The sequence below is a fragment of the Phoxinus phoxinus genome, assembly GCF_949152265.1.
Source record: "Phoxinus phoxinus genome assembly, chromosome: 17".
Classification (NCBI taxonomy): Eukaryota; Metazoa; Chordata; class Actinopteri; order Cypriniformes; family Leuciscidae; genus Phoxinus; species Phoxinus phoxinus.
Window position 1 is genome coordinate 20396230 of NC_136892.1, and position 20827 is coordinate 20417056.

Here is a 20827-nt window from a genome sequence, read left to right on the forward strand (position 1 = left end):
ATATCTACAGAATCTATACAGTCTATCTACAACAGAAAAAAATAATTGAGATGACTTTGTCTTTTAAAAGACTGATGATACTTTCGCATTATATCCATTTTGCTAAAAGTCTATTTGCACATAATTGTATTCCTTTTAGATCATTTGTTTCTGGACACGGCGGCGTGATAGAAACGATCAAACAATGAGTAATACTGACCATCTGCCTTTGATTTGACACTTGTATTTCTTGCTCCGGGGACTGTCTCTCCGTAAGTGCCGTGGCTTCATCTGCCTGGCTCTTGAAAATCAGTCTGTTTTCGCGAAGAGCCGTTAAAGTATCTCTCCAGAAGCACAGTGTGATTGCTCACCACACCGGCCAATCACTTCAGCATCAAAGTGACTCTGAGAAGCGATGTTAACCATTAAAATCACATTTGTTTATAATGATTTTTTTTTTTTTTAAATTGAAAGCCGTCTCCTCTTAAGAAGCCTTTCATGAAGACTTACATTCACCGTCCTTGTGATGCAGAGGTAATTAGCTATTTTAATTTGATGTAATTTGCTCTGTACTGTATATTACAATAGTAGGCTAAATGTACAATTTACATCTTTAATTGCATGCAATAAATGCTTAAACCTCTGAGAAAGGAATTCCCAGCGAACAGTAGGCTACGAGATCAGGGTTGGGAAAAATTCAGAACTGAAAAATTGCCTGTCCTTTATCAGTATAATTATAATTGAATTATCTAAAATTCCATTGGAAGTTGAACTGGAATTTGGTTTGGAATTGTCAATCAAAGAAATTCTACAGAGCAAATACATTTTGGGAAATTAAGTGTTTTTCAATATGTCCTCAATGGTTTACTTAAGTTAAAATATATAAATTATATACTGTCAATGTTTGTCTTAAAGGGTTAGTTCGCAAAAAAAAAAAGAAGAAAATTTTGTCATTACTCACTCTTGTGTCATTCCAACCCTAAAAGACTTCCATTCATCTTTTAAACACAAATAAAGATGTGTTTAATAAAACCTGAAAGATTTACGTTCCTCCATTGAAAGTCAGCAAAACTTTGATGAATTAAAAAGTTCATAAAAACCACGGTAAACATAAGACGAGGATGAGTAAATAACAGAATTTTCATTTTTGGATGTACTAACCCTTTAAGAAACCTAAAGTATACTTTTGAAGTTAAACAATTAGTCATATATATAAATTAGCATTATACATTTTGAATCTCAAATAATTTGAATTATATGTATATGTGAATTACAATTTTAAATTTTAAAGCCAGTCTTAATTCAGTTTTAAATGGTACACAACCCTGAACTGAAAGTCATGATTAAATCCTGTATATCTTTCTATGCGATAGATGTGCAATATCCAACATCATCTTTGTCTAACCGAGCTACCTGTCGACACTGGTCTCCTGAAGGCGGTTATTCATGATAGCAAAGGCGCCCACTCCACCAGAGAAGCCGTTCTGGCGAACATGGCTCTGTCTTGGGTTACCGTGAGCGGTCTCTGAGAGTTGCTTCTGTAAAATTGCCAAAGATACCTTGTTGGTCATAAAGTCATTGACTGAGATCATTTCTCCAGACAGTCTGCGCCCTGTCAGATAACCTCCATCTGGTCCTAAGCCAGCGTCAGTCTCACTATCACAAACTGTTTCCACTGATGCATTAGTGAAGCGCTTTCCCGACGCTTCGTTGGCCGGGGCAGGGTGCACGGCATTGCGTTTTTGAGCCCTCTGCCGGGAATTTCCCGGTGGAGGGTGGTGGTTGTGCCGTTGGTTGGCAATGCGCGGGAAGCAGCAGCAACAGCAGGCCCGACCTCGACGCCTGTACGGACGGCAACGGCAGGGACACTTAGGCCTGTTGCAGTCCAGTTTGCCGAGGATCCAGTTGAGCGTCTGCTTGATGATGATGGAAATGACATTGAACAGGGAATAAATGCAACACACACCCATGAGGATGAAGAGGCAGTTGCCGAGACGGTAGGCCTCCTGAGCTGTATAACTTTCCCGCTGGCTGCTCACTACATCCCCGAAGCCAATGGTGCTGAAGGCCACAAAGCAGAAGTAGAAGGACTCAAAGTAGTCCCAGTCCTCCATGGCAGAGTACAAGGCAGACGCGCAGCATGCAACCAGCAGGGCTGCGATGCCCAGAATGAGCATTACGTAGTAGACCGATGGTTTCCAGCCCTCCAGACTGTCATCCTCGCTCCTGGCCTCCTCTCCTCCCACGCCGGAGCGCCGCAGTTGCCGCTCGTGACACCAGCGCATGATGTAGGCCAACATCGTGATGATGCGCTCCAGGAACAGGTTGAAGAAGAGGATCGTTCCTGCACAGCCAAGGAGTCCATAGAATATCAAAAAGATCTTACCTGCAACCGTGACGGGAGTGGTCATGCCAAAGCCTGGAGAGAAATAGGAAACAGGAAGTATTTTAAGATGTATTTGTAATACATTTATTAGGAGAAAAAAACATAACGCACACACACACACACAAAAGTTTCATTATTTAGTCCTCCTTGTGTCACTTGCTTTTTAATACAGTGAATGTAGAGATATAGGCTGTTAAGCTTCGAAACTGACCAAAAAAATCCACCATATGGCACTATATTTCAAGTGTTGTGGATATTCAATTTAAGTACTTTTCAAGTGGACATGAGAACAACAACAGCCAATAACATTTTACATTAATCACATCAAACCAGGCAGGGCAAGTGGGAATTTCAGGTTAGAAATGCAAATGTGGTTGTGCATTGCTTTTTTACTTTTGTTTTATGTAAAGGAGCAGCTTGGATGTTTTGTAGAAAATTCTGTTTTTGGGCCACGTAAAAAAGAAAATGACATGGGCTCAGAGCTACGAGGGCGAGGGATGACAGATTTAGCTTCTTTTTTTTATTCCTTCAATGATAAGCATGGTAAAAAATTAAATATTGAAATTCTTATTAAATAAGTGAACAAAGTTGATTTGGTCAGTGGACATATTTATAATATACTTTTTTTATTATTATTCTAGTAGGCAGACTTATTTTACTTCCATTGATTTATTATTATAATTTTTGTTAATATTTTAAATTTGATTTAATTGTTTAATTTTTGAATTAGATTTAATTGTGTTTAACTTTGTTTTTGTTTTCTAAAATATGTCTACCATACAGTATATAGTTTTAGTTCATTTTTAGTACTTCAACTTTGAACAAAAAAATTAAATGTTGCCTTGGCGACTTGTTGAAATATAATAAGTTTAGGTTTTTAATACTTTATTTAAGTTTGATTATTTTTTATGGTTTTAGTTAACAATTATAACCATGCCTGTAGCTCAAACAGTAGAGCATGGTGCTAACAATACCATGATTATGTTCAATTACCAGGGAATGCATGAACTAATTAAAAAGTAACTCACCAATAGTGGAGATTACTGTACCAACAAAGTAGAAGGCCCCTGAGAAATCCCAGCGGGGCCTAAGTTTGTCTACACGGATCCCAACCACAAAGGCCTCCTCATATTGCCTTAGCAGGACCTGCAGTGATTTCAGGTTTATGCTGTTTTGCTCTGTGAAGTTGGCCAACTGTTCATCCCAGCGCTTGTGAGCCTGCAGCTCGGAGGGATGCTCGAGAGCGGAGAACACCACCGCCCCGCACAGCAGGTAGAGGATGATGAGGGCTGCCAACAAGCCAAAGCGGGCATTGTCTTCATTCAGGTGCAGTGGGAGGCAACAGCTGTTGCTGACATCTCTTCCACGTGGCATGACTTGATCATCAGCAGGAAATGACAAGAACAGGCAAACATGCACACAGACACAACACTTTCAAAACGCACACATAAACGTCACCACAATGGGCTTTAGAAGAGGTGTAGAGTCACATGAAAACCATATGTTTGCAGATATAGTTCAAAAAGGAAGGACGAGTGTGTACTGGACAAAGTTCATGTCCATTAGCATTCTGCTGGATTCATAACCGCATCACTTTCTCCAGTGGCACTGAGACAGAGACCATCGTAAAAAGCAGGGTTATCAGGTAAAATGACACATGGCTCAGGAAATAAAACCTCAAGATACACCTTTTGGGTTAGCAGGTAACAGTAGGCAGGCAAGCGCAAGATTGTTATCTTTCCCCATCTCGCTATCCAAGTATAGCTGGTGCCACACCAGTCAGTAATAATGTTGAGGTCTTCATGTGAAATCATCCTTCAAAGCAGGCTGAAAAAAAAATTAAAACATATATTGCCACTTTAGTGAAAGGTATTAGAAGGAAATTCCCTTAAAATCCAAGTGCAGGCTATTTACAAGATCACTCCTGACTATTTAAAAATGTAAATAAAAAAATTATCAAGCGCACACACACTACAGAATAACATTATGTTTTAGTATACACATTCTACATGTTTTAATTGTATATTTGTTTTTTAAAGGCCATTATTAAGACTAAACCTATTTAAATTGGATCCCTGATTATCAACAACAAACATGGCTGCAATTATTAGGAAATGTCAGTCTCATTTTCCTTATTTAAGTGATCAGGAATAACTTGGTTATAGCAAATAAACTTTTAAAGTGGTGAAATTAAAAAATTACCTACCTGATTTAATATTTATTTTTTTATTAAGAGCACCGTTGTTGTCACCAAAGTCCTTCAAACACCACTGTGTCAATGGAGCGATTTAAAAGAATCGAAAGAGGTGGAAACGTTAAGTTACACTTAAAAGGCGCCGTCTATTCGTGGCAAGTGTGAATCCTTGGCAGTGCCTGATTGAATGATGCAGCCGAGGAGTAGTGACAAAAAGAGAGAGAGAGAGAGAGAGAGAGAGAGAGAGAGAGAGAGAGAGAGAGAGAGGTGGGGAGTAATGAGCTGAGCATATCTAGTTATCAGTTGGTGGGATTTTTATTCTTTCCACTGAGAATCCTTTAAATCCTGAAAAGGTTCTTTCACTGATTCACTGTGTTCTTTTCTGCATTAGCCTACGCAATAGTCTTTTGGTGTAGGCTATGAACATTATGAATCAATCACTAAATCGTTCACTCAACCGATTCTTGATTCTTCATCACGTGGCGTGCACGTCTACTAAACAAGTGAGTGATCTCACTCTGCAGAGAATTTCATCAGTTGGACCTACTGAACGAATAGCCTACTATTTAGAACTATTTATGTAGACTGCTATTTTGTCTTTTTTCCATATCTTGAAAAAAAAACTAAACTTTATAAGCTGTTATAAAAAAACGTTTCTACTCAGCCATGTCACGTGACTTACTTTAGTGAATCTTCATTTCATAATTCACACAACAACCAAAAAACTACTAGCAATTTTGGGCACTAGCTGTACAAAAACATGTATGGTAGGTTGGGGTAAGATTATCTTTTTCTCCCGACCGTAGATGAAACAACCTCATCTCAGCACTTTTGATGAATGGCTACGTTATTTTTAATTTCGTCATTTTCTCTGAATATCAACATTTGTTAGATTTAGTCAGAAACAGTTTTGAGGGATCTAAATAGTGATCTATGACATCGTATTATATTAAATATCATAGTTTGTGTGTGTCTATTTGCTCATGAGAGATTTGTGGACACATTAATGTTTTTAGAATTGAGGAGAAAAATGTAAAACTAAAAGATATAAAAAGATACAATTTGACTCTTGGGGTAAGATGACCTTTCTGGCACCTTACCCACTGGGGCCATCTTACCACTTTTTTATATTTGACATTTTGTGCTGTAGCCCTTACCACTAAATTAGCAAATGTTTCTATTTATTTCCTGTAACAACACATTGGCTGATGCATCATCATCCTGCACATGCTAAAAATGTATCTAAATATGTTACCATTTAAATTAAGTAAATCCACATTGTTCACATTCGGGGCATATTCCCCCATCCTACCCTACTAAGATCTTAGGTATCGAGCCCTCAATCACATAATCTTCAGAGAGGCAGCAACATGGACATTGGAAGGCGGACTTAATTTACATTTATTTCCATTGTAAACCGAAAATTATCTTATAGCAATCAACAGTTGCTGACAGAGAGGTTAATTGTAAATCTTCGACATACAAATGTAGCCTGCATGGATTTCGTTTTTAATCACCCTGACTTATCACTTTGCATTTTATGTTATTCCCTTATATTCATGTATATTTTGATAACATAAATGCCATTAAAAAAAGGGGGACAACAGTAGTAGCCTAATGGAATGTTGATGCAAATCATGCTTACCATGGTAATTTGTTTTTAAGGACTGATGTTATGATAAATACCTAAACGCTCACAAATCACCCCTACGCCATTACAATCTCTCTGAAAATGCAACTTCAAGGACATCCAAGTACAATTTAAAAGCTGACAGACCACCATGTGCTTGTTGCGCTACTGATATTAAAATATTGCTTTGTTTGATGTTGACAGACAAAAATATAGCCGTGGTACTCTGTTTCTATTGTGAGATGTGCTTAGATGGCTGAGACGACATTGCTTTGTTCTCTCTGACCAGCCCACCCTTGCCTTTCATCTTGGTTGCCAGCTCACAAGACTGTATTCCCCCATCATTAGAGTACTGGTCATTGCTTGTAAGTGCCCAGGTGCAGTGGAGACAGACAAGCGCTATATCAAAAGAGAGTGTGGTATTTTATTCATAAACTTTGTCCTTATTGGAAGACAAGTGTTTTGGCAACTGTCGTCGCATAACCAAAAAAAAAAAACAGCAAAAGCCACGTCTTGCATTTGTATTATTCCAAAAGCAGCAGCGCTAATCATCAGTTTGGGCTCCGAGTGCTACACTGTCTTTAAAGTCATCAAGAGATCTGAGAAGTGTGATCTGCATAATGTAATTCATCACAGGTGCTGTATAGCTCATTATGGAGTCTGTCTCTGACCTCTTATTTTTCCTCTCTCTTTTCGCTTCATCCACCTGACGGTTCTCTTTGTCGTCTATGTGTTAAAATCAGTGCTCTCAAAACTGGCCTTCACACTGCTGTAAATGAATAAGTCATTTGTTTGATTATATATGCATTATGCACTTTAGTTTAATGACACACAACACATGATCAGATATGAACACTTTATTTCAGGTTTGAACTAGAAGACTACAACACCTCTTTTAAATATAAAAACTCATAATAAGTGACTTTCTGTATAGTGAATATCACAGTAAAAGTAAATATGAAATCAAAAGAAATAACCAGTAAAAATCAGCATTTTATATCATTTAAAAAAAATGATACAAGCTGACAGGTTGCCCTCATAAATAATTATTCAAGATTATAAAAAACAAGCATATTTAATATATGGCAGTTTATATAAAGTCAGCTAGATACTGTATTAGAATACAGCGATAGAGGGAGAAAGACGAAAGGGGGAGAGATATTTTGGTCAGTAAAGAACAGTGAAGGTCACGGCTGCAGTGCCGAGTACATCTATAGAGCCTGCACTCTAGAGGCGAACACCAGCACGTTCTTCTCTACCTCAGCATTGAGCTCGCGCTGCGAAGCCCTGGGATTCTTCTTCACAAAGTCAGCAATACTCAGGATGCATTCCCTCTGAGGAAGTAGAACATCACGTCACAAACATTTGTCTGCTTTATAATGGATGTATTGTGTTCTTTAATGGATGTTAGACTTTAATGGATTAGATTGGTTAGACTGTGTTAGTATTCATTAGGCATACAGTACAAAACACAAACACAATTTACAGTACAACTGTTAAGTGCCTAGGCCTAAAATCATAAAGAAAAAAAAACAAATATAGGTATTTGTAAATTATTTAATCATTAACAATTTGTCCAATTTCATAATTTCATTTCTTTACTCAGAGCAACAACACACACACACACATACATATATATTATATATACAGTCCCCTCCAAAAGTATTGGAACAGTGAGGCCAATACATTTATTTGTTCTGTAGACTGAAACCATTTGGGTTAGACATCAAAAAATGAATATGAGACAAGAGATCAACATTTCAGCTTTTATTTCCAGGTATTTACATCTGGATCTGATACACAACTTAGAAGATATAACCTTTTGTTTAAACCCACCCATTGCTCATGCGACCAAAAGTATTGGAACAGATTAACTTAAAATAGATTAAATTGAATAAGACTTAATATTTAGTTGCAAATCTTTTGCTTGCAATAACTGCATAAAGCCTGTGACCCATTGACATCACCAAACTTTTGCAATCTTCTTTTGTAATGCTTTTCCAAGCTTCTTTCAGTTGTTGTTTGTTTTGGGGGGTTACTACCTTTAGTCTCTTTTTTAGCTGGTAAAATGCATGCTCTATAGGGTTTAAGTCTGAAGATTGACTGGGCCAGTCTAAAACCTTCCACTTCTTGCCCTTGATGAACTCCTTTGTTGTTTTGGCACTGTGTCTTGGGTCATTATCTTGTTGCATGATGAAGGATCTCCCAATCAGTTTGGTTGAATCTTTCTGTAAATTGGCAGACAAAATGTTTCTGTACACTTCTGATATCATTTTGCTGATGCCATCATGTGTTCCATCATCAACAAAGATTAATGAGCCCGTCCCAGAAGAAGCCATGCAAGCCCAAGCCATGACATTACCTCCACCGTGTTTCACAGATAAGCTTGAAGCCTCTGTACTTTTGTTCATGAAGTCTTCTGTGAACAGTAGATTGAGATACCTTCACTCCTGCCCTCTGGAGGTTGTTGCTGATGTCACTAACAGTTGTTTTAGGGTCTTTCTTTACAGCTCTCACAATCATTCTGTCATCAACTGCTGATGTTTTCCTTGGTCTACCCATTCGAGGTCTGGTACTTAGTACACCAGTGGTTTCTTTCTTCCTCAGGACATTCCAAACTGTTGTACTGGCTATGGACAATGTTTGTGCAATGGCTCTGATTGTCTTTTCATTTTCTCTCAGCTTCACAATTGCTTGTTTTTCGCCCATAGACAGCTCTCTGGTTTTCGTGTTGGTTACACGTCTAATTATAAATGTAGTCTGCACAGGCAAAACCCAAATCTGAAACTGAGCGCAGACATTCAGTGCTATTTATTGTTTGAATAATCAATGTAACAGGACACACCAGGGCAACAAAACATACCTGTCAGTCACATGTTCCAATACTTTTGGTCGCATGAGCAATGGGTGGGTTTAAACAAAAGGTTATATCTTCTAAGTTGTGTATCAGATCTAAATGTAAATACCTGGAAATAAAAGCTGAAATGTTGATCTCTTGTCTCATATTTATTTTTTTATGTCTAACCCAAATGGTTTCAGTCTACAGAACAAATAAATGAATTGGCCTCACTGTTCCAATACTTTTGGAGGGGACTGTATATTATATATATATATATATATTATATATATATATATATATTTGCAAACTCTGCTGTGCGTTCATGTGTTTTTAAGGAGCCGTGGCGTTGGAGACGCTCTGAAGGGAGGGTGGGATCATATGCTTTCAAACATAGCTTGCCTCTCTGAAAGATGTCCTGCCCTACCTTTAACCAACAAACTAGAGGCATCGACACATTAGACAGCAGAAGAAGAACATTGAGCATTTAAAAAAAAATGTAGGCCTATGTATCACCACTCTCATGCAGAGAGAAAACTACTGGGCATGGGGAAAAAAAGTGTCATCACTCTGGCTTGTTTGTGACTGAATAAATGTAGTGTTACAATTGCCCTAGGGGCCAAGGCCTACATAGTACAAACGCAGTTTTTTTGTAAAGATGCCAAAGAAGAAGAAAAAAATTCTTACCCTGAATGCATCTATCTGGTTTTGCCCAGAGAGTCTGTCCAGAAGCTCACGGCACACCTGCATCCCAGTGACAGCAGTGAGCAGATCTTTACACGGTACACTGTCGGTCTTCAGCCAGCCCAGTAGAGCCAGCTGCAACCCGAACACAATACTGGTTAGAATCCAAAATGTTATTTGAGTTAAGACCATAGTAAAACACGGTGGTGGATCTCTGTAGTGTTAATTAAGAATTCATATTTGACAGAAAAGCTGAATGTGACAGAATTGACGTTTGACACACCAACCTGCTGAATCAACTGAGCATCCGTCATCCCGTTTGACTCCGCCATACTTTTGTTGTTGTTGAGAAGTTCAATATGGTATATTAATGTATGCGATTAATAATCAGTAAACTATGAACTACAGCTAAAATTCCGTTCCTTGCTTTTGTGACACAACTTACATGATCTTCCTGTTTACACCGCAGCGTGTTCTTCTTCCTCCAATGAAATCAGATTTATTTTCGCACTTGCGCCCACTTATGGACGGGCAAGTCATTACCTGAGTAGTTCTACCTAATGCTTGAATAAAATACAAAACATGACAAACATAATTTCAACAACTCTAAATAGGAGCAAAAACACAACTACTCTAAATAAATAATCATACATAAAGATAAAAAAAACGTATGTGTGTATAAAATCAATAGATTATTATCCTAAAATTTTTAACATCAGAATTCAGAATGAGAAAGCATATTTTATTGTTTAAAAGTTAAAGTCAGTTACTACATATTTCAAAATTAAAAGACATGCACATCTTCCTAGATTCATGCCAAAATTTGCATGAATAAATAAATGTTCCAATTACACTGTCCGACTTTACAAAATGTGCACTATTACAATCCAAATTAAAACTGTCTCAGGAACTCATTACATGGAAAATGTAATCTGAACCTCTTTAGCCTTCGATAGATGAGGAAAAATAAATCTTGTGAAAAGATAAAATAGATCAAAGAACAAGTATGTGTTGTTCATTGTTAAAGAGAGTCCTCAATCTTTCATACCCACTTATCCATTAGCCTATAGGTATAGTTCATCCAAAAGTTGGATTTACCCATCCTCATGTCCTTCAAGACTTGTCTGGAGAAACATATGGAGGAATGATAGGGACAGTCAGCCTCAGTATCCATTCACTTTCAAAGCAATTCTTTCCATACGATGAAAGAGAATGGCGACTGGCTGCCATTCTACCCAGAATCTAATTATTAATTTAGAAAAAAATTGTAGATAAGTAAATCTTTTGAGTGAATGTATCTCTTTTACTATAGGACATAACTATAGATTCAGACCAAAAACATAAATATATTTTTTTATAAATGTAACATGCAACCACCCCAAAATAAAAGATTCTATAATCATTTATTCACCCTTATGTTGTTTCAAACCTGTTTGAATCTCTTTATTTTGCTAAACACAAAATATATTGAAGAAGAATGTCAGAAATCAAAGTTTTGATGGACACCATTGAATTCTATATATTTGTTATCCATACTATGAAAGTCAATGGGGTCCATCAACTGTTAGGTTACCCATATTCTTCTAAATATCTTCTTTTGTGTTCATTTTCTACGTTTATAATTTGAACCCAAATACATGAATATAACTGGTAACACACATCTACTAGCAGTATCAACAGGACAAAAGATTTATAGCAGCATTTAGCAATATGACCAGTAAACAAAAGACAAAATAAGCATATTTGTGTTGAATCGTTTAAGAATCAGATATGATCTTAAACACTCCGTTACATTGACTCTAACAGAACATAATACATCCAGTAGACACTTCAACGTCTATGAAATGTGGTATTCATGCAGAAGTAACTATAATAAATTGAAGTGGAAGAAATGGATATAAGTAGAATTCTGACATAACACCAAATAATATGAGTTTTAATCTGCAAAATAATGTACATAAATAACACCATAAAAATAAAACAGCAATGGGTTAATCTTGTGCAGCCTGAGAAACGTGAAAGTGATATTCCATTTAAATAAGGGAGGTGATTTACCCCAAAAAACAATGTTGTTCTTTTCGGGTCACATTTCGTAAAATATTTGAATACAGTACTGATTATATGAGTGATTATGTTGGTAGGCTATACGAGTGGTCAGCTGTCCTCTTTAGATTTGCTGAATGATCCAAGCTGTTTAGTGTTTACATCTTTAAGCAGTTCAAGTTGGCGTTGGCCTCGCCGATAAAGATATTCTATGTGCATGACGTCAGTCTTCTTGATGGCAGCGTTGGCACGGAAATCATCGCGTATTCTCGGTAAGAAGCCCGGCTTGTCCTGTGCCGAGCGCAGAAACTGCCGATACAGAGATAACACCTGTTTCTGTAGCTTGCTGTGGCGCACCATAGTGTGCTAGACAATAAACTGACAGCGCTGTTGACGGGATTGACAGTGGTGACTTCAACCTGCGAAGGGTAGTAATGTTGTCAATGCATTGCATTATGTTTCAAAACATCAGATGTGTGTGGCTGCTTATGTTAGTTTGTTCTGTACAACAGGGGTCAACAGAGGAAAAACTATGTAAAAAATATATTTTTTACAAAAAAAAGTCATAAAATGGGTTTAAATAAATAAAATGTTGATTTAAATAACTAAATAAAAACTGCTCAAATAAAGGGAAAAAACAATACATTAACAGTATACAGTTAAATTATAGTTAAGATAAAAAAGTAAATGACCTGGTTGCCTTAATTTTAGTAAACTGATTTTTATTTATACAATGGAGGTTGGTTTAATAAATAGAAACTCAAAATATTATGTTATATCTGATCCACATTCATTATCTAAGGTGATTTGACAAAAGAAAAAAGTTGCAATAAATCATGAAAATTATTTTTACAGTATAGACTTTTATGCGGATTATAAAAAAAACTTAATGTAACAAAAAATAGCTTATTTTAACGTTTATAATATACATTTAAGTCTTTAAACATGAGAATATGTAGCTTTCTTTTCAATTTTGAATTTGGGACCCTCGCATTATGAGGATGGTCGTATTTTGGGGTCCAAGATTGAAAACCCCTGCTTTACGTTTATGCATTTGGCAGACACTTTTATCCAAAGCAACTTACATTGCATTCCAAGGAACACATTTACATTCTTATCAGTTCTTGCTATTCCCTGGGAATCGAACCCATGACCTTGGCGTTACAAGCGGCAACTCTACTCTTTGAAATACAGGAAGGCTATACTACTAATGTTGTTCAGCAAATGGGTAGTTGACGTGACATTTCAAGCAGTGACCTGTAGTGTTTTTCTAAAGCGTATTTTAACAAGATTGTTTAATGTTTTAAGTTTGTAAACATGCGGTAAGCTAGTATGAACTCATAAATGAATTGACTCCATGGAATATTTCTGTAATGTCAAAAATGTATGTGTATTAAAATATGTAGGGCTATTATTCTTTAAAAAAAACTTTTAATTATAACACAATAATTGAAAAATGTGAGGTTTACATCGTTTTAGATTTATTGCATGTCACACTACTGGACATTGCTAAAACTGCTTGAGATCTGATCTGACATTTATACACGACTCATCTCAGTACATTTCAAAGTAACAGGCAGGAGAATAATAACAGCAACACTACCTTGTCAGTGACAGCGCAAGATTTCATTGGTAATTGGTATAACGACCAGACTCATCATAGCTTTACGTTCCAAAACGCTTACTTACACAATGACACTGTAACTGAATTTGCCGAAATGACCTGTTTCCTAACTGATGCAGTGACGACACGACACGCTGCAAGTGCCCGATACACTGCCACCTAGTGGCCAGGCTGTATTGCAACACACTGCACAAATACAAGGACGAGACGTGACGAGACTCACTTCCTCCTTTATATCTTATACAAGTAGCTATAGACTATTCGACTATACGATCAGACTATATCAAGTTATGCAAGTCCATGTTGAAACTTTGCAACTGCAAAATATATTTATTAATTATTATAAAACAGACATACCGTATTCACATATTCAATTCATTAATGCAAGTCTTTCAAGGTCAAGTTTAAATGAAGACTGTACCAAATCTTAAATTATTTGTTTTAATAGTTTTTTATATGCTGCAGGTTAGTTTTTAGCAGGAAAATTATTCTTTTTTTAAATTAAATATATTTGTAGGGATTTTCTTGGACATTAAATAATGCCTATCTAAAATAAAGTAAGTTTGATTTCCTTGAATCAAAGTCGTCTTTTTTACCATTTACTGTACTTTATTGATCATAAGAGATAGGATATGGTTTCCTTACTGTAAATGCCCATTAAATTAAATATTCCCTTTTATTATTATATTATTTTTTGCATTATTACAAGGAAAAAAAGCAGTACAGTAAATCTGAAGTGTCTCTAATTTAGAGTACAAGTCAAAGTCTCTCAAGTCAATTGCTTGCCATCTCAAGTATCAAGTCAATATTTGAGTTTCAATCTGTTATAAAATTAAATAATCTAGACTAACATATATTGAACATTTAGAGATTATAGACTGCTCATCTGAGAGAATTATTGCAAAACTAAATATAAGTTCACCAGAATTTTTGTAGCATTATCGAGCTTCATTGTAGTGCATAGTGTAATAATTTCTTATATAGCATCAGGTTCGCATCCATTCCTGAGCTTGACGTATCTACTTTCCATTCTTTTGATTTTATTGCACAGTTATTGAATATATGAATCAAATTTTGTAAACTGCTTTTTTTGGCACAGATAATAATATAATTTTGTCTATGCAGTGCATTACTAGATAGCAAAACTATCTGAAGGCACAATACCGATTGATTAACATGGCAGAAACTTCAATGGTAAGCATATGTCAGAATATAGGACGGCAGCCTGAGAATATACAGTATGTTATGCATCTCTGAGTACAGTCACTGATATCAGATATCCTAAAGCAGTGCAGCTGAGGTATAGACTGGTTCACGACGGATGTGGTTGGATGTAATATTATAGCATCCTAGAGCCGCAGATATTCCGCCAGAAAGACCACGAGGACTTTGGTGAGATTGTCCACGGTGGGACTGTGAACCTTGTCTGCTGTGTCCTCCATCGTGTGCAGGAAGGAAGGGAACGGCGTAGCAATCATGTGCAGCACTGGAACTCCTGCATTCAAAAAAGCAAGGTCCATGCAGTATAGTTAATCTTACAGAAATATTTTGGCCATATTTTGTATTATTTTTCTGCTATGACGGATGCTTTGTCTTACCTCTCTGAAGGAAAGGAAGATGATCATCTTCAACCGGCCCCATGTTCAAATCCTTAATGAAATAGCTCTGCTCTTTAGCATGAGAAGTAAGGAGCCCTAAATTATGAAGTCTTTTCTCTAAGAAAATGCAGAAATATAATTAGAGGGATTAAAGGACAAGGCCATATAGATGGTGTAAATACACTACCTATAGTAGGGTCTATGACTAAATTTCATAATTATAATTTTCATAACAATCAAGACATGGTCGTTGTATTATCCTGTTCAATATGGTACATTCTTCACTGAACTTTTTATCTTCACATACTGTATAGACATAGACATGTCAATAAATGGTATTTCCTTTTGAAGTAAGTGGCTGGTAGTTTTTACTCTAATTTAAGCCATTGCGGATCAAACATTAGTTTTGAGTGTCTTTATGGCCATTAATGATTAACCGGGATTACTTTAGCATTAATGGAAAGTCAAATCAGTCTTACCAGCAGCGATAAGGCGGTCAAACCAGCGAGCTGTGTTCTCAAAGTGATTCACAAACATGGGATCAGGGGAACCGATAAGGTCCAAAAGAACAAGGAGATCCTGCAAATATCAGCAATAACTCAATATATTTATTAAAGAGACTAAACAGAAAGAACATTTGTCCTTATTTATTCACCCTCATGTTGTTCCAAACATGTATGAATTTTCTTCTTCTTCTGCAGAACATAATAGAATATATTTTGAAGAATGTTTTGGTCTATACAATGAAAGTCAGTTTTGGACCCCATTGACTTGTTTCAAAACATCTTCTTTGTGTTCCACAAACAGAAAGTCATACAGGTTTTGAAAGACATGAGGTTAGTGAATGAAGAACAATTTCATACCCCTTTAAAAACAAATGCACACACACACACATACATAAGCATCTTGTCTCACCACAGCGTTCAGCAGTGTGGTTTGTTGAGAACCCGGCGGGTGAGGAGTGCGGGACATGTAGTCTGCGAGGTGCCGTGAACCATATAGCGAGTCTGTCTGAGACCACTGCTCGAAAGCCTCTCCTCCATCAAAGAAGACCAACTGCAGGGTTACCCTGGACATCTACACACACACACACACACGAAAAAAACTGTGTGTGTAAAATAAAAGTAAACAATCAATCAAATGTCCCAAATTTTCAATCATGGTTCAATCATTTGTTGCAGTGGGATTCTGTTTACTAAGGATTTAGATTAAATAAAATAATTTCTTCCACCTGGCCTGTAGAGGAAGACGCTTCTTTATTATACTAAGCTGTGCAAAAAAATCAATAGCGAGTCCCCATGAACGAATAACCATGTATTCTACATATATGTACTATGTATTCACATTTATATGGAACATATATGTGCAATATATGTACAAGATAATGAGTAAAATATACATAGTTAATATACAGTATATCCACACTTTCTTATTTATATATTTGTAAAATCTTGTTCACCCACAATGTTGCCATGACTTTAACAAGACATCCATTCTCCAAATATCCTAAATATTTGTTTGCAGTAAACATTTTTCTTATATTTCCATATATGAAATATGTAACAATGCAAACACTAAAGTGAGATAAAAGTTTATGAATATGTGTTTAGCTTTATGTAAACCCATACGTTAACTCACGAAAGAGAAATTACCGGTAATCAATAAAGCTATTACACGTAATACTGTAGTGCAGTTTTTGTCTCTTTTGTCAATGTTTTATATGTATCAATATATAGCCATACATGGTCAATGCATACACTACAATATATTGAAAAATAAAAGCACTAGTTTCCCATATATGGTAATGTATTATATAGTATATTGCTTTATATGTAGGCTATATTTCCATATATTCTCTACTTATCAAAACCCTTTCCAGTCTTGTAGTGTTTTGAAGCTCTTGGCTCTGTCACAAGTTAAACAACAGAACTGACTCTGAATTCTACCGCACTGTGGCTATTCACAAGTCTGGAAAAAGCCTGACCTCCTCAGAGACATGTATCGCTCTCTTTATCTCAGGACGGCAGGAACTTATGGGCTAGTTATGCTATATATATATACACTGTATACAAATTTAGTTTTTAAATGAATGACCTCTGAAAGCGTTTTTCTTGAAAATGAGATAAGAGTAACACTGTCTCACCATCTGCTTGTGCTTTTTGAGGTGTGGGTCCAAAGCTGTGACCAGTTCCAGCATTATAGCACAGGGAACAGCTGAATCACTAGCTCCCACAAACACCTTCTGAGGGTCACTTGGATTTGTCGGTAGAAATTTTGAGTCATAATGACAAGCAAAAAGCAATCGTCGAGGAGCCGTCGGGTCTAAAACAGCCAGGACGTTAGAGAAGCTAACAGGACCACGAGGGGTTTCAGATATGAAGGAGTCCACATCTATAGACCAGCCCGCTGAAAGAGAATCCAGTTGAGAAAAGATGTGCTACGATCACAGAAAATGGAAGACATCAGATTACAGCACATTTGGTTAGATCTGAGATTCAATTCACTTCACATTTATTTGTATAGTGTTTTTCACAATATATATCGTTTCAAAGCAGCTTTACAGAAAATGTATGCATCTACAGACTCTGTTATCAGAGGTGACTGTGTCCAAGATTGATCGTGTCTTACTTTTCGAACAGTCCGACTCCCACGACTTCCTGGCTGTCGCTCAATGAGAATGGGTCGGAGATGGGAATACCGCAGTCTTCCCCAATTCACCTGCGAGACGAGCCGCCTCACCTGGCCAACGGTGGGCTTACCTGGCTGGTGATTCTGCTTTAAAAGGTTAAAGATGGTAAACGTGTAAGTTGATCGGATGCACAGAATGAAGAGCAACATAGTCATTTGGATGCATGGAAAATTGCAGAGAAATTAGAAAAAAAATGGGTTTTGGATTGTGATATCCATTTTGGTCCACCCTTTTAAAAATATAGGTACCAAAAGTTTTTTTTTTTTGCAGCGATGCAACAGAAGAACCATTCTGGGTTCCCCAAAGAACATTTTAATGAACAGTTCTTAAAATATTTTTTTTCTTAGTGTGAATAACATTTTGATAATTTAAAGAACCTTTTTCCACAATAGAGAATCTTTTGTGCAATCGGTTACGAGAGAACTCCTTGAACTAAGCGCTGACTGCATTTCTTAAAATTTGAGTCCAAGTTCAAACTCTATGAACCGCTCCATTGCTAACGTACGGACTACTGTGCTGTCTGAAACACTGCCAGCGGGACATTAAAAAGGAAGTGTTTGTCCGAGCTCACAACAATGTTTTGTGTGAACGCAAATATCTTTTTGAGAGAACGCAAAAGTTTTGCGAGGGAACGCAAAGTTTTGCAAGAGATCGCAAATATCTTTATGAGAGAACGCAAAAGTTTTGTGAGTGAAGACTGTTTTGCAGTAGGGGGCGCTATTACGCATCTTCTGAAATAGTACAGGATCTCCGGATCAAAACACAGGTGAAGAAGAAGCAGAAACAAGTGATAGAAGATTGCTTACACAAATGTAAAACAATGCGATAATCAGACATTCAACAGCATAAGTTCAAAACTGCCTAACGTTACAGAATGAAACCTCGACCTACGAAGGGTTAATAACCGTGAAGCTTTGGGGATGTTGATGGGCTCAGTCTACTCTATTTATGTTTTGATAATCGTTTTGAATCCGGCCCGTATGTAGTTTTTGACAAAATTGTATTTTCTCAGCTTTCTGTTTAAAATATTCCCTTTTTTTATGAAACTTACCCTCAAGAGTTGATAAAAAAAGGATGCATGAAACTAGAATACAATGTTTTTAAAATGTAAAGCATTAAAATACAGTTAAAGGTATATTTCAAGAATAAAAAATTAATTCCTAGATAGGAACAGAGTATACTTAACATGCAAAAATAATATATAAATAGTAAACTAAGTTTGTTGTTATGTTCACTTAAAGAAAACTTACACGTATACTTGCAGTATAAACTAAACTAGTACCGGTAGTTTACTGAGAGAGTGTACTTTCTACTAAAAAACTTCAGTGTACTTTCATAAACTAAAAAAAAGTGCTACAAGTATTTGACTAGTAAACTATCAGTAGGCCTATAAGTACAGTACAGTTCACTTGTAGTACAGATGCAGTACAAACGAAAAACATAGTTGTAAACTAGTTGTGCACTTAAAGTTTACTACTGTTACTCTTACAGTATACTTAAAAGTATACTTTTATCAAATAAAAAGTGGGCCAATTGTCCCAAGTAGTATTTAAAACAGTACACATAAGTATTCTAGTGCATTGATATTAGTATAAAGTATACTTAAAATATACTAACTTTGCTTAAGTGTACTTAATAAAAGTATACTTTTACCAGCTTAAAAAGGCATGTTCCAAAATACACCTACAAATTAAAGATTGATTTCCCAAAAGGGTTGTGACTAGAGAAATGATGGAAAAGTGCACAAGAAAATAAATGAAAAAATGTGTGAAGTCTTACCTTGTCTTTGAACAGGTCGGGAGGTCTGGGAGGTAAGTCATACTCTATCGGTTGGTGGTTCGATATTAATAATGCCAGTGTTAATGTCATTGCCACCACTACGCACAAACACAGCAGCAACAAACGCACGCGACAGATGCGTGGCTGCTGGTCACAGCGCGCGACAGAACAGTTCCACCTGACAGTCGCTGCTTTGTACCGTAAGCGGCTCATCTTGTGTTTCAGACAGATGCCAAAATAGGGATTAAACCTGCATGGAAGGGGAATATAGAAAAAGCAGTTAAAATCCCGAATCGTACCACGAAACTGACATATTCAGCTTTGAAACATGATTCCCAACTCATTTTTATAATCTGGTGCACACTTATAGAATAAGTAATAAAATAATTATATAGATAAACAATTAATAACACATGCGAACATCATAGCTAATTAAATGACGAAGCACATCTTAAGTTGTTAGTGCCCACAAAAGGTGCGGACCCCGAAGAGCAGGTTGCAGGGCTGACACACTTACCACTAGTCCGGGAATGGCACACCACTGCTCTATCAAATCCACTGCAGTCGCAGGAAATGAATAGCACATCGTGTTGAATCACGAGACGATTTATTCTGTCTGAGGAACATTTCATTACCAACGCCGGGTTGATTCGTCCTTGATATCTTGACAATGCAGGCTGTAAATGATAGTATTCTCAGTTCTGCAGTCGGTGTTACTGAGGCATATGAATCTGCGTAGCTCCTCGTCCCACTCTAGGGTGTCCTCGCTGTCCCCAGTTACTTTTGGCAGTGATGTAGGATAATAAATAGGCTGTAACATAGGCATAGCCTATTCATATTCATGCATTTGACTCGAGCATAATAGGAAGGTATAAGTTTTCAATATTCAATAATAGATTAAAATATTTAAACCTCTCATTAAAACATTGTAAAATAAAAAGGAAAATGTTTTTTATATTTTTATTTATTTTGCACATAATTTGCACGTGTTAGCTGATATGTGTAATTTATGCACCGTGCACGCCTAGTGTCACCGAGAGGAATTGCACACAAACCCGAAAAGTTTCTTCGCACACGTAGCCACGCCCCAATTCCAATTGATGTTGCTATGTGGTCTTCTTGGTACTCAAACACCGATGATAGAGCCAGTGCCACCGAGTCAGGGTTTTCACGTTTTTGTGAGGAAATCAGCATGACTTGATTTTAATGGTATTTTAACATTAAAAAATATACACTCTCAGGCTTTAAAGTTTATAAAAGCGTGTTTTGCTGAGCTCTGAGCAGCCCAGTAACCAATTGTCACGAGGTCTGTGTAAAGGACCTATTGAAGAAAGCCTGATGCTTCTCGTTAGCCAATCCGCGTGAGCGCTGAACCTGATTGGCTC

General features: G+C 36.8%; 2 protein-coding genes across 5 annotated transcripts; both read right to left on the minus strand.

Annotated features, from left to right (window-relative positions):
- Window positions 1-1128: 1128 nt before the first annotated feature.
- Window positions 1129-4745, minus strand: kcnk12l (potassium channel, subfamily K, member 12 like). Its single transcript, XM_079587207.1, has 3 exons — window positions 4572-4745; window positions 3394-4192; window positions 1129-2398 (listed from the first exon to the last, which is right to left on the minus strand). Exons 2-3 carry the CDS (start codon window positions 3737-3739, stop codon window positions 1389-1391), a joined length of 1356 nt encoding a protein of 451 aa, XP_079443333.1. The 5' UTR covers window positions 3740-4192; window positions 4572-4745; the 3' UTR covers window positions 1129-1388.
- Window positions 4746-7031: 2286 nt separating this feature from the next.
- qpctlb (glutaminyl-peptide cyclotransferase-like b) lies at window positions 7032-20703 on the minus strand. Of its 4 annotated transcripts, XM_079586851.1 has the most exons (13): window positions 20498-20702; window positions 19960-20253; window positions 19443-19692; window positions 17603-17749; window positions 17118-17411; window positions 15890-16051; window positions 15454-15553; window positions 14975-15091; window positions 13356-14871; window positions 10155-12171; window positions 9997-10042; window positions 9713-9844; window positions 7032-7523 (listed from the first exon to the last, which is right to left on the minus strand). In XM_079586851.1, the coding sequence occupies exons 3-9, from the start codon at window positions 19653-19655 to the stop codon at window positions 14726-14728; spliced, it is 1179 nt and encodes a 392-aa protein (XP_079442977.1). In that variant the 5' UTR covers window positions 19656-19692; window positions 19960-20253; window positions 20498-20702; the 3' UTR covers window positions 7032-7523; window positions 9713-9844; window positions 9997-10042; window positions 10155-12171; window positions 13356-14725. The 4 variants fall into 4 exon arrangements, with proteins under 4 accessions (XP_079442977.1, XP_079442978.1, XP_079442976.1 ...); XM_079586852.1 differs by having other exon boundaries at window positions 9997-12171; window positions 17603-17746; window positions 20498-20703; XM_079586850.1 differs by having other exon boundaries at window positions 9997-12171; window positions 13442-14871.
- Window positions 20704-20827: the final 124 nt, after the last annotated feature.